Genomic DNA, 13,283 nt, shown 5'->3' with positions numbered 1-13,283 from the left:
TCGATTGGAGCACGGGAATTTTGATACGAAGGCGATGTTTTTGCATTGTTTTTCACCATTATTTGCCGTCTCCCTGAATGAGGAGCTTTGAGATGGATTAATACAGCAAAATTATCACGAGAAACTGATTTTGGAACAGCTGAAATTTCAGGATAGGTTCTGATTTCCATCGCATCAAATGAATCTCCCCGTTCGTTAGAAGGAGTACTTGGAGTTCGTTGATCCAAAGCATCATCATCATTAAAGATGGCAGGTTCAGGAACTTGATAAATAGATGAACTCTGACGACCTGCACCCGCAGCTGGAGGGGAAGGAAGCCGGCGGAAGACAGTTGTCCAGTCACCACCTGGTGGGAAAGCTGGTTGGTTGATTCGAGTCATTCCTTGAGAAACATTAGAAGCAGGGCCCTGAAAAGGCACTTCTTTCCATTCTGCTCTGCAGACGGGACAAATCCGGTTCCCATGTTTTACGTTAGATGTGATGCAATGGAAGTGGAAAGAGTGAGAGCATTCTGCAGTAAAAATGGCGTGCCCCAGCCCTGGTTTCATCGCAGTTAGGCATATTGCGCATGTCCCCTGAAGATAATAATTATAAACAGTGTGAGATGAAAAAGACCACAGATTAGCGTTACAAATTATCAACGAAGTTCCTCGTACACGTCAAATGTTACTCTACAAGTTGGATCCCTCAGATTAAGACGGTTAACAAAGTCGAGTTCGGGGAATTACTCAAGTTTAGTCTTTGAATACGAAATTAACTGCCAACAGACTAAAAGTAACAACTAGAAAACTTTAATTGGAATTCCAGACCCGTTACTGAAATAGTAGATTTTAACTTCGAAGTCGGAAGCTGCCCAATATTATCCATTCACTACTTACGCTGAGACCTGGTCAACATTGCCTTTAGTTAAAGATTAAAATCACGGATATAGTGGAGCTCTTTAATAATGATAGTTATGATAGATAAAACAAAATTTAGGTATGATGAAAGTTGCAACATGCCTTTGTGGGGGAAAATAATGATAAAAAAGAAGGAAAGATATCCAAGTTCTTTAAATCCGCGAATCTGAGGAGTGCCTCAAGAAAGTATTCATAGATAAAAGAAAAATACGCAAAGGCCAAAGCCCACTAATACAATATAGTGTCTAACACTGTCCCCTTCTGTCGTGATGCAGGTCCACTAATAAGACCAGCGCATAAAAAGGTGAAACAGAATGCAACCCATCCTTCCCACTGATCCTATTTAGATGGCTGATGACCAAATATCGAGGATTCCCAGGCAAATCTCCACTTAATAAAAGGCCAAAGGTCAACGTTAAGTGGTCAAACGCTGAGGATACCAAGGGAAATTAAACAACAATGAGCGAACGACTTTCATATTAAAGCACTAAGACAAATTGAAACTCCAATATTGAAACTTTCGAGACATTAAAAAATAAAATGTCATCAAAAGAAGGGGAGATCAAAGAGACAGAGATGATTCATCGCTCTAGGATTTCTTTCTCTTTAATATTTTTAATGGGGTAAATTTCAACTTTATCTTTGTTCGAATCCAGAAATCTCACAATCAACGGTCGACGGGTCTTTGTGGGGATATATCATTATTAGCACGTAAAGGAGAGAGAAAGAGGGCATAATACAGACATGTAAACAACACAGTAATGGGCTAAAGCCAAGGAAAAAGAACGGTCTTAAATGTAAATCTCATTCAGTTTTTTCTGATAAGCTTAGCCAAGCAACTGGTCCTTAATGGTAAGGCCGCGGTTGAGTTGAAAACAACGCGAGGAATAGTAATCATCGTTCCCGCAATTGTCAGATACGTCACAATCTGATAAGCCCACAACGATGCCCCAACAGAAAAGCCAAAGCCAAAGCAGCAATAAACCAATTGACAGACCTGATACTGATGTGTTTTTCAATCATGTTCATTAAAATTCATTAAAATGTGCCACAACGATGCCCCAACAGAAAAGCCAAAGCAAAAGCAGCAATAAACCAATAGACAGACCTGATACTGATGTGTTTTTCAATTATGTTCATTAAAATTCATTAAAATGTGTTTTCACGTAGAAAGTTTAGTAATTTCGCGGCACCAAGGGTGCAAAAAAAAAAAAAAAAACCAGTGAACGAGCCTCCCCACCGCCACCCAAAGCAAAAATTAAAATAAAATAAAACAGTCCAAAGGTCAGACCAGAATCTCCCATGGAGATTCATTTGATTTTTCATTTGTAGCTGAATCAGAAAAGGCAATAAAAGAGAAAATCTGGAGTTGTTTTTTCAATACACGGAAGTGTGATCGGAAATGCTAACCTTGGGAGATTTGGTTCCGTTACTGGGAAGTCGGAGTCCGGAGGAAGACGGCGTCGGGGTCATTGGGCGGTAACCGGAGCTATGATCGGCCGGCGAAACACTAGAGCGGGAGTGAGCATCTGAAGCTCTGGCGACGGAGTTGAGGGGAGAAGAGGAATCATCTAAAGCTCTTGGAACATAAACGCACATATTCATTCCAAGAGCAAGCTTCACTTTTCTCCATTTGCTTCCCATGTCGGTCCAGAAGGGTAGACAATCAGATCTTTAAGCTGGAAAACTTGAATGGAAACGCAGGAAAGATTTGAAGGAATCTGAACCAAGGAGGAAACATGGTATGGGGAGGGCCATGGAATGGGAGTGAAGAAGATGGAAGCAATATTGCTGCATCTTCCGCCCAATTGTCATTGAATAAGCAGTTTTTTTGAAGGTTTCTTTCTCATTATAATATTTCACCAACTTCGAAGTCGAAACTGCCCCTGCTTTATCATCAGCCTGAATTGAATGACCATTCTAGTTTTGTCAAAGTTTTAATTTGCCTCTGCTACCCTTTTTTTTTTTTTTGGGTCCCCTGGTCAGCGAAAACATTGTAAGCTTAGCTTGAGAATTATATTACTCCCTCCGTTCTTTATTATAAGAGATGAATAACCGAATTACGTTGATAAAAAAAGTAGTTAAAATTAGTTAAGAACAATCAATGTGTAAAAAATATAATTTTTTTCTAAAAATACCCTCATTAATAAGGGGAGAGAAAGCATGAGAGAAAACAATTAAATTATTGAAAGAAAGAGAAGTGTGAGGGAGAGATAGTGTGAGTTGGAGACAATAAATATGGGTAAAATAGGAAATCAACACAAAAAAGTAGGGACAACTTTTAAGTGTCTCTTATATATAGAAATATACCATAAGCATCAAATGTCTCTTATAATAAAGAACGGAGGGAGTAATATATATGGGTGGAATCAAATAAATATATCTACTTTTACCCAATATAGATAAAGTTTGCTACATGTACACATCAATATAGGAGGAAAAATCAAATGGTTCTTCTTCTTCTTTTTTTGCTCATAGTCATCTACATATGCAAAATAGGGATTTGGACTAGACCCCGAAAGGTTAATTTTTTAAAAAAAATCATTGTTGAATATGCATTTTAAAAAAATTGGCAAAATTCTCAATTAAAATTGTATTGGAGAGAATGACTGGATTATAATACTGATACTCTGTATACAAAATTTGTAAACGATTAACTGTTTTTTATAAATAAAAATTTATCAAGTTATGATCGCTAATAAAATTTTTAATGTGAGATGTTTTTTCCTCCAATATTTCCGTCTTTTTTTTTTCCTTCGGACTCTACTTCTAATAGCTTTAATGATTTTAACTTTTCAATTGACATATCGTTATAATTTAGGTGACTTGGTTTGTTAACAACAATTGTTTAAAGTTTCTCCGGAGGATGACGCAAACTGTTTTTAACCACCATGCGTTGAAGGTTGGAATATAGATAGCAGTAAATTAATTAAATGCCACAAAATGACGTATTTAGATTTAAAATCGTTGACCTTCTGGATAATGACGCTTTAGTTGTATTGTATGAGATGATTAGCAAGTTGGCAAATCTCATGTTAGGCCTATCCCTTTTCTGTGATTTGCTTCTGTGTCTTGTCGTGCAGAGATGGATGATTAATTTAGTGATCTAATCATTGTTCAGAAGACAGAATCGATCAAAGATCATATCTAATTGTGAGGTTGGACCTTGAACCGAACCAGGTCGTGCGATTGTTCGCAATCAGAGATTCAGAGTGAGGGGATTGTGCCGGTTTAATAGTAATTTTTGTGCACATCACTCTCTAATTAATTAATTATAATCCAAGCTGTCTCATTCTCTGCCACCTCTCAGTCTCAGACCAAGAAAAAATTTCTCTGCGACCTCACCTCTCCTCCACCACCGCCACCCTCCTCGGGCTGCAAACGAAACGCATTGCAGATTACGCCGCCTGAAAAGAAAAATCAATAAATCATAGTCAAGGACTTAAGAATTCCAGCCCCAAGGGTTGGCCGACTGGAGGGTGCAAATATAGATATTTAAATGATTTCCACGTTAAAAATGATTATTTGGTCAGAATAAAATTTAATAATTAAATTTACAAAATAAAAAAAATATTTCACACGCTATAAAATCATTTTAAAAAAATCCAAATAACCTTAAAAATTCAAATATGTAAAGGAGACCTGTAAAAGTATAATATACGATTTAATTTAAAAAAAAAATTATTTGCGTTTTCAAAATAAAAAAGGAGGATTTTATCATTTACGTAAGATAGAAGAATTATCAAAACAATTTATCCAATTTTTTTTTAAAAAAAAGAGTATTATAGTTTAGAAATTGGTACAGGCTGTCATGCTTAGGTGGGGGACCGACCAAATACTACTTCCCTGCACAGTTTTACTATTTATATAATTTTTTAAAACATTATATCTATATTAATGGTGTTTCTATTCAGCGTGCTTACGTGCACTGCTCCTTCTCATTTTTCTACGGAGGGACTTGAAGACTGCTTTGTCCTTTTTCTCTTCCCGACGTTTTCAAAAAACGAATACAGAAGACGGAGTAATTAATTTCATTTTTCTTTGAAAAAAAAAGAAAAGAAAAGTGCGAGGTTCATCCAAATCTTTCATCCTCATCAAGTGGAGCTTTCTCTAATTGGAAGGAAACGTCTTGGACTAAACTATGTGCCCATACCAAGAAAGAGAAACCGACGCGCGAGAGAGAGAGAGAGAGAGAGAGATTCCAGTTCCACTAATTAATATCAAACCGGCCGAATACTACGGCCACAAACACCATCTACCCCTAGTTGTTGTTGACATTGAATGCCCAGTAAACTATATCAAAACAGAGCCGTCCAGGTGGCTCTCAGTTCTGATGGCTTCTGGGTAAAGATTAAAAGGAAAACCACTTTTGGTGTAACCAAAAGCAAGGCCATTTATTTAAGCACTATTAGAGAACCTAATCTAAATCTTAGTGCATGACGCAACCTTATCTGTTCTATTTTAATGTCTCCGCCATTGATCGTGTTCTTAGGTTTATTCATTCATGACATGCATAAACCGTTGAAGTCAAGAGTTTTTTGTGATTAAATATGGACAGAAATAAAGCAAAAACCTCTCGAATGTGTTAGTTCGGCTCTATATAACTTTGTTTCTTACCTCCAACTACAAATGGCAGCCTTCATTCTCATTTATGAGACAGAGAAGGAATCACATGCTTTTGTAGGGGTTTCTTCATGGAAGCGATACTTTCAGTTTTTCACAGCTAATAAATTGAGGGCCACAAGCCCACAAGAGGCTATTCAAGGAAAATACCTCGTTTGGTCATCAGACAAACGAGGCCATGATAGCAAACATAGACACCAGTTATTTTCTTTCTTTCTTTCTTTCCTTTTTCTCTTAATTTGACGTAGTGGCCGCTCAATGTCTCTGGACCACCCTTTCTGAAAATGATATGGTAGTCACTAATCACTAATGCGTACTCCATTCGGCTGCAGTCCGACTATATATATGTGTGCGTCTTCGGCTAAGGCAATTCACCAAGTGGGTTTGATTTGGACCCAACCCAAACAGCTTCAGAATCCCAACAAAATGTACAAGGGGTGGGACCCCAGACATTCTTTTCCGTGGAGAAAAAAGAGTGACATGGATTAAAGATATTCCAAACTTTTAAATACGAAACTACAACCGATAGGATGCGAGATCGGCCGTTGAGATGAGCGAGACGTGTCACGGATATATTACATCAGCTCATCACTGTTCAATAGGCGAAAACTGTGGGTTAGGATAAAATAAATTTAAACCTCTGGCTTGCAAACAATCTCAGCATTTGTAGGCTCGCTCAAGCAAAATTGTTTGTAAGTGATGCGTTACATCAGATGGAAAAAGACAAATGTTGAATAATGCAGTGAGCAATTTGCAGGGTCATGCTGAACCTTTATGCACATCTGCCTATGATATGTTATAATAAAGATGGTTAGGCAACAAAGTGTCATTTAGAGACATGATTAGGAGGTGACAAACAAACGCTGCTTTAAGCCTTTTTCTGTTGACTTGCCCAAAAAAAGTCTTGCAGACTTAGGGCTAGGAGAAAGAGGCTTAACCCCAGAAAGAATCTTGGGGATTCTTTACCAATGATACTGGCAAGAGCACTCCATCTCAATCCCCACCAGAAAAGGAAGAAAGCAAAAACTGGGGCATTCATTGCCAAGTAGTATTGACGGTCTCAAAAGGAGTTAAAATGGGAAAAAGGAAGCAGTGCCCTGGGGTCTCCTTGTTCATGTTAACTTGTGGAGAAGAATAACTTTGCTTCCAGAGATAGAGGCTCTCTTTTATAACGGGCCCTCTTAAGGCGGAAGAAATGAGTGGGAAGTTTGGACAACATTGTGACTTGTCTTTTCTAGTGTGATTGTGTCAGAGTGCGCAGTTTGTTTGTGGGTGGCTCATCTTTTCTCCTTTAATCTCTGCGAAGTTGGGTTGTTCCGTTTCCTTAGGCCTTAGCTGTGTCCCTCAAATTTAAAGGTGCATTTTCAACTCTAAAATCCTAATGTTTGAGTTCAATGGATCTCAAGAGATGGCCGGTTTGAATTCACCAATATCTTTATCCATGTGGCTTGTGGGTGTTATGCAGAAGAACGTAAGCTGAGATAGGGAAGGTGGGGAATGGGGATAAGCTGGTTCCACAAAACTGAACTTGTTGCTAAAAAGAAAAGGCCAAGTTTGAATGAAAATTGAAAGTTATATGAATGAGTGTGGTGGTTGTCAACTTCCATAGATTGCCTAATAAAGGAGGCAAAAATGGAAGATCAGGGTGGTGGTGAGTGTCCCGAAAGGAAAAGCACAAAGTCAATTCAAACGGCATCTTGTCATGTGTTCAATGACGGAGAATGGGCTGTGAGCAGGAATTGATTTAATTCAACCAATCAAAATGGTTTGAAGATAACATTGGTTTTTTTCTTTTAATTTTATTATTAATTTTCATTATAAAAGATCACCTTGTTTCGTACCAGTAATTAATGCGTAAGGTCATCATAGAGCCTCTTTTCTTTGTTGACCGAAATGTCAAACTCTATGTTGTCAGAAAAAAATGTCAAAATTCAATTTATATTGTTTAACATGAATTAATTTTCATTGAACAGAAAAGTTTTTCAATTCTTTTAACACACTCAAGAATCAACTTCCTAATTGAAATGCAGACTGTTTTTTTTTTTAAAAAAAATCATCAGAATGAAATTTAATCGGGAGCTACATTTCATCAGCGTTGTTGAGCGTAGAGAGGCCATTACTGGTAAAATCAGCAAGGGAGGGTATGGAATTAGCCGGGCCCGTTCGGGTTAGTCAGTTTATATCAAGGAACAAAAAACCGGACCGGGAACTCAACCGGTCCAGGTAGTGGGTTAAGGGTCACTGGTTAGACCGTGGTCGAACCGGGGTCGGACCGGTCATAATAAAATAATATAATTTAATTCACAAAATCAGTTAGGCACCTAAAGTTTGGATTAAATCTATTCCAGAATATATAATTTACAATCAAAATATCCATCACCAATCCACAACTAAACAAAAGGAATTAAATTATATATGTGAAGATCAACATCAGCACAACAGCAAAAACTAAGCTCACAGTATAATCAAAATTATAATGCAGAAGTACAGAACGATAGCTTCTCTTCTGTACAAAATTAATATCAAGTCAATCAACGACTATGGATCTTAAATCTCGCTCTCCTCCCTTCTCAAATCTCACAGCTATGGATCAAGTCAAACAACACTCTCCTCCCTTATCAAATCTGAAATCTCACGACAGCAGTCACAGGGTCATAGCACAGAGAGAAGCAGCTCTTCGATCTTAAAAAAAACAACCCAACTAAAAAGGAAAGGTATTGAGCTTACCCACAAGGCTAGAGCTCAATGCCTGAATCGAAGGTTGAAGCAGGACGTCCGTGAATGATGAAGGTGAAGCAGGATGGACTATGGAGACTCATGACTTGCGATGGGAGCTGTGAGGGCGAACGGTGAAGGCGAAGTCGAGCTACAAATCTGAAGCAATGTGAGCGGCGAAGGTGAACGGCGAAGGCGAAGGTGAAGGCGACCGGCGAAGGCGAAGTAGAGCTGCGAATGCGAAGCAATGTGAGCGGCGAACGGAGCCAAAGAGGAAGGAGTGCCATTGTCAGTGATGAGGCGACGCCATAGATCCGATTTTGTTGGGGTTCACGGCACGAATCTGGGACTTGGAGGAGGGGGAAGAGATCTCAGCGATTTGGTCACAAATGGCCAAATGGGGAGGACTGGAGGAGGACCGGCAGCTTGAGTCGAGATTGGCACCCTAGGGAGGGACAAAGAGTTTTCATTCTGGTTTTTTTTGGACAAAACGACGTCGTTTTCTGTGGCTAGGCAACCAAAAAAAAAAACATGTGAACCGCCCAACCGGTTTTTCCCGGTTCAACACCGGTTTTTACCGGTTGGACCGGTTCCCCACCGGTTCAAACCACCTCCGGTTTTTTCTTCAAACCAGACCGGACTAGCGACCGGTTCACCGGTTTTCCGGTTGAACCGGCCGGTCCGGTCCGGTTTTTTTTACCTTGGTTTATATGACTTCTAATAAACACAATTTATTATACTTGAATAATAATTTCCGTTTTCTCGCAGTTACCCATCGCATCCCGGGAAAGGAACATATTCCTATACTCGTATTTCTGTCTTTTATATTTATTTTTTTTAAAAGTAATTCTCACAGTAATTGCATATGTTAAAAATTTTATCAAATAGTAATTCTAACTAATACACATGATTCATAAAATTATTTTAAAGAAGACAATGCTTATTTATTACAAATAACTAACTTAACTAATTTTTTTAATCTACTCAAATTAGTAACTAGTTTTTGTATTAATGACTGAACGTAGTATTAATAAAATTTGAGGCCTCTTTCGACATTGACTTACCCCCTTCCCACCTTGAAAACTTTCCAGTGCCGCAGCAGGAGATGATATTCCTTTCCGAAACAGTTGCTTCAGACAGGTCACAAACATTAAGCCCAAATATCAAATGTCTAGAATCGAAACTCGAAAGTACCAATGACAAGCAAGTTACATATGTTCTATACCGTGGTGATGACTGTAACTAAAGTTTGACAGAAAAGAGAAACTACTATCAAATTGAGTTACCCTGCATGCGATCCCCATTACAAGTTAAAGATGGGCTCAATAAAGCTACCCCTTACATGTGAGGCCGAACATTTGGCAAATTGAGCCCAAATTGATTGGCAGAATCTATAAGATTATTCAGGCCATAAGAGTAGAAAGGCCATTGCCCACTATTACGAGGATATACCTGATAGGGTGGTGGTGTCGGTTGGGGTAAAATGTAAGGGAGTGAGAAAGGCGTTGCAGGGATGGTACTGGGAACTAGGCGACTGGACGTCCCACTTAGAGGGGTGGGGTGACTGACATGACTCGTGGTGGGCATAGAAGTTAATGATCCATACAGCTGGGGACATGGTGCAAAGGTATGCATATTACCAACAACCTGAGGTGTTCTTGCAGAAACATTGGAGAAATTTCCTGTCGTTCCATATGAAGACTGAATAGGAGTCGCCACAAGCTGAGATCTAACCATGGCAAAGCTACTTTGCAGAGTGGTTGCAGGACGCATACATGAAGATGAACCAACTAGGGAGGGCCTGACAGCACTCTGTTCTCCATGAAATTGAACAAACTGTTGAGCGAAATTTGCATCTGACATTAACCAAGTCGTTAGGAAATGATTAACGAAAAAGGTAACGCAAGCATTACAAATGTACATTAAACACATTTAGTGACATGTATGCTTCATCAATAAGGGAAAAAAATGTGCAATTAACATACCTATTGGCATTCCCGTTGCACCTATTAATTTAGGGCCCCAACATTTTGACCGGATAACCTCTGCTAATTTCATCTCGGCAAGAGTTTTTTTCATATTTGCATTCAAGCTCTTCTTCTTTTGCTGATATTCAACCTCCATCTCCTGAAGTTTCATATTATACTTCCTAACAATTTCTTTCATTTCCTTTTCACGATCAGATTTCAACTGCAATTTCTGCTCCCGTGAGCAAGATAAGTTAAAACTAAAGAATAAAATGAAAGAAAACTCAAACTAAGCATCAACAAGGCAATTCAAGTCAGAAACTGACCACTTTTTCATGGTCTCCCACAGCTTGATATGTTTCTTTACGTATTTTCTCCATTTCAATTTCAAGCGGATCAACGTACAATGGTGGAGGAATCCTAGAAGCAGATCGGGTTGCAGTTTGAATAGGTTGACTGCTCATCCCAGGAGTGGACCTATTTATTGTGTTTGAGAAATGTGTTCTGCCTCCAGTAGGCGTCATTGAATCAAGTTGCATAACAACCTGATTAGGAACCTCATCTATTGCCTGAGGAACGTGGCTGGAGACAGTAATTTCATTGATTCGTTGGTCCTCAGCTGTAGGGGCCAAAGGTAAAATAGCTCGATGCAAGTTGGAAGAAGGCAACCTTACGGACAATAATTGCTGTGCATGCTCCAGAGGCCCCATCACCCGTATCTCACCATTAGCTCGAGCATGTGGCGTATAATCAATTGGACAACATACGGATCCAATTTGTTGAGAAGAGCTCTGTAATTCTTCAGCAGTATTTTCATTGGAAGAAGGGTGCTCTGCAGACGGTAATCCCTTCACCAGATCTTGATTGGCCATTACTTGCCTGTCTTGTTGGGAAGGATTATGCATTTCTTCAACTATGTCGTGGTTGGAAGAAGGGAACTCTGAAGTTGGTAAATGCTGCTCTTGCATCAGAGGCTCCATGACTAGTGATTCACTATTTGATTGATTAGGCAGTACAAGACTGACAGGATTAGATAGCGGCTCAACTTCTTGGGAAAATTTCTCCACTTCTTCAGCTAGATCTTGGTTGGACAAGGGAAACTCTGCAGAATGTAATATCTGTACTTGTTCTGGAGAATTCACGAGCAGTAAATCAGGGTTAGTTAGAGTGACCGGGACAGTACTAAAAGGAGTAGACACCGACTCAGCTTGTTGGGAAGCATTTAGCATTTTTTCAGTAGCATCCTGACTGCTAAAAGGGAACTTTGCAGATGACAGCTGCACTTGCACTGTAGTCTCCATAGCTAGTGACTCAGGATTAGATTGAATCGCTACATCATCAACTAGACCAGATGATCGCTCTGCTTGCTGAGAAGAGTAATGCACTTCTCCAACTCTTACATCTTCATCAGCAATTTTATTGGATGCAAATAAAGAGGTACGAAAATCCTGTGGCACCTGGTAAGTATAACATTAAAAAAAAAAAGGTTTATGTAAAATGAGCCTAATATTATTGAAAAATTTTAAGAACCATTTAGGTAGATAAATCTTCTACTATATATAATTTGGTCCTATTAAAGAAGGACCCTCCTTCCGAAGAGTTTAAAATGACAACTTAACAATTCCTAGCAATTGCTATAAAGACCCCAGTAGCTTTGCATCATGTCAACAGTATTGGGTAAAACAATTAGGAAATATCCCACAAAATTTGAAGGAAAAATAGAGTATCCAGAGAGAATATTCTATACATAGCTATTTGATTGTAGGAAATTGTTTATAACATCCACAATATAATGCAGCTCACCTGGTAACTAGCACCCACTCAGACGCATTATTATCATAAGGGAAACTTTTTAACTTTACTAGCAGAGAAACACAAGTATAATTTAAGTATGCAGAGATAGAGATTAATGAGATTATTTATTTGGATTGCCAAGGTTAAAAACTGATTCGCACCTCATTCACAGCAGGCACAGGGGATGAGATCACTAAAGGCTGCTCTGACTGTGAGCATGATACTGGAATTTCCTGCGACACCGAGTCTTCATTGATGGTTCTAGAAATTCCTTCCTGTTGATCTAATGAAGCAATGTTATCCAACATTATAACATCTGTCTGGTTCTCTTTGTCATTACAACATTCATTCTCTCCATGACTATTTTCTAACACTTCAGTTGGGATTTCTCCAAGAGGTTGTTGCTCTGGCGAGAGTGAATTAGTGTCATAAATAATATCAGAACCATGGCTTGGGCCAGCAGTTCCAAATGGCCTTAGTAATAATTCTCCATCTGAAACATTCGAGGCACCTTCATCAAATCTTTGTTGTATGGATGAAGGAGGCTTTGGAGGAATAGCATTTTTTGGAGAATCAGTCAAAAAGACAGTCCCAATTGTTTCAATAGGTACTTCTTTTTCTAATAAAAATCCCGTGGCACCTTCAGCTGTTCTATCTTCAGAAAAGGGCGAACTGAAGGTGGCAAGTCTATCTAAACCACTACTCTCATTGGCATCGTGGATCGGTACAGCATCATCACAATTTGGCAAGCATACAGCAGTTTCATTTGGGGCAGGATCTGGAGGTAATTGTGAATTTAAGGAGGCGTCCATACCACCGCTTTCATTGGCCTCATGGATTTGTACAGCATTATCAAAATTTGGTATGCATACAGCAGTTGCACTTGGAATAAGATCTGGAGATAATTGCGAATTTAAGGAGACATCCATACCATTACTAGAAACACTGACCTTGCTTCCTAATGAAAAACCACTATCAGGATTAAGCAATACAGTCTGACAAAAGCCCCCCTCCTAGTAGAAGGAACCTCATCCCAGCCATCATTTAACCTGTCAGAATTATGCACTTCGACAGCCGCCTCTTGGATGGAAGCGTCCAATGTTTTCCCATCACATACCTTTCCTTCAGATGAAGGTAGAACTGAATTGACTATATCATCTATACAAGAACAACTAGAATTATTTTGGCTATCACTTTCATATGCCCCATCAGTGGCTCTATTAGAATCATGTTCCTTGGAATCAGAAAGCATGGATATAATATTCCCTTGACTTTCAGATAAACT

The 13,283-nt window shown here is 39.0% G+C and overlaps 2 protein-coding genes across 2 annotated transcripts; both read right to left on the bottom strand.

Moving 5' to 3' along the window:
- Positions 1–56: 56 nt before the first annotated feature.
- LOC114716183 (E3 ubiquitin-protein ligase WAV3-like) lies at positions 57–2,826 on the bottom strand (the record flags this gene model as incomplete). Its single annotated transcript, XM_028901134.1, has 2 exons — positions 2,310–2,826; positions 57–575 (listed from the first exon to the last, which is right to left on the bottom strand). Coding segments are annotated over exons 1-2 (753 nt in total), but the record flags the coding sequence as incomplete, so codon positions are not given.
- Positions 2,827–8,526: 5,700 nt separating this feature from the next.
- LOC114716182 (uncharacterized) lies at positions 8,527–13,250 on the bottom strand. The gene is made up of 7 exons (XM_028901133.1): positions 13,116–13,250; positions 12,160–13,011; positions 10,531–11,661; positions 10,223–10,436; positions 9,690–10,093; positions 9,302–9,367; positions 8,527–8,682 (listed from the first exon to the last, which is right to left on the bottom strand). The coding sequence occupies exons 1-7, from the start codon at positions 13,248–13,250 to the stop codon at positions 8,527–8,529; spliced, it is 2,958 nt and encodes a 985-aa protein (XP_028756966.1).
- Between the last annotated feature and the right edge of the window lie 33 nt (positions 13,251–13,283).

This window comes from Neltuma alba, unplaced genomic scaffold (assembly GCF_004799145.2).
Source record: "Neltuma alba isolate B1F8T4 unplaced genomic scaffold, ASM479914v2 tig00011647_pilon, whole genome shotgun sequence".
In the NCBI taxonomy this organism is placed as follows: Eukaryota; Viridiplantae; Streptophyta; class Magnoliopsida; order Fabales; family Fabaceae; genus Neltuma; species Neltuma alba.
Note: the sequence above shows the minus strand (reverse complement) of the source record. Positions and strands in the feature narration are given on the sequence as shown.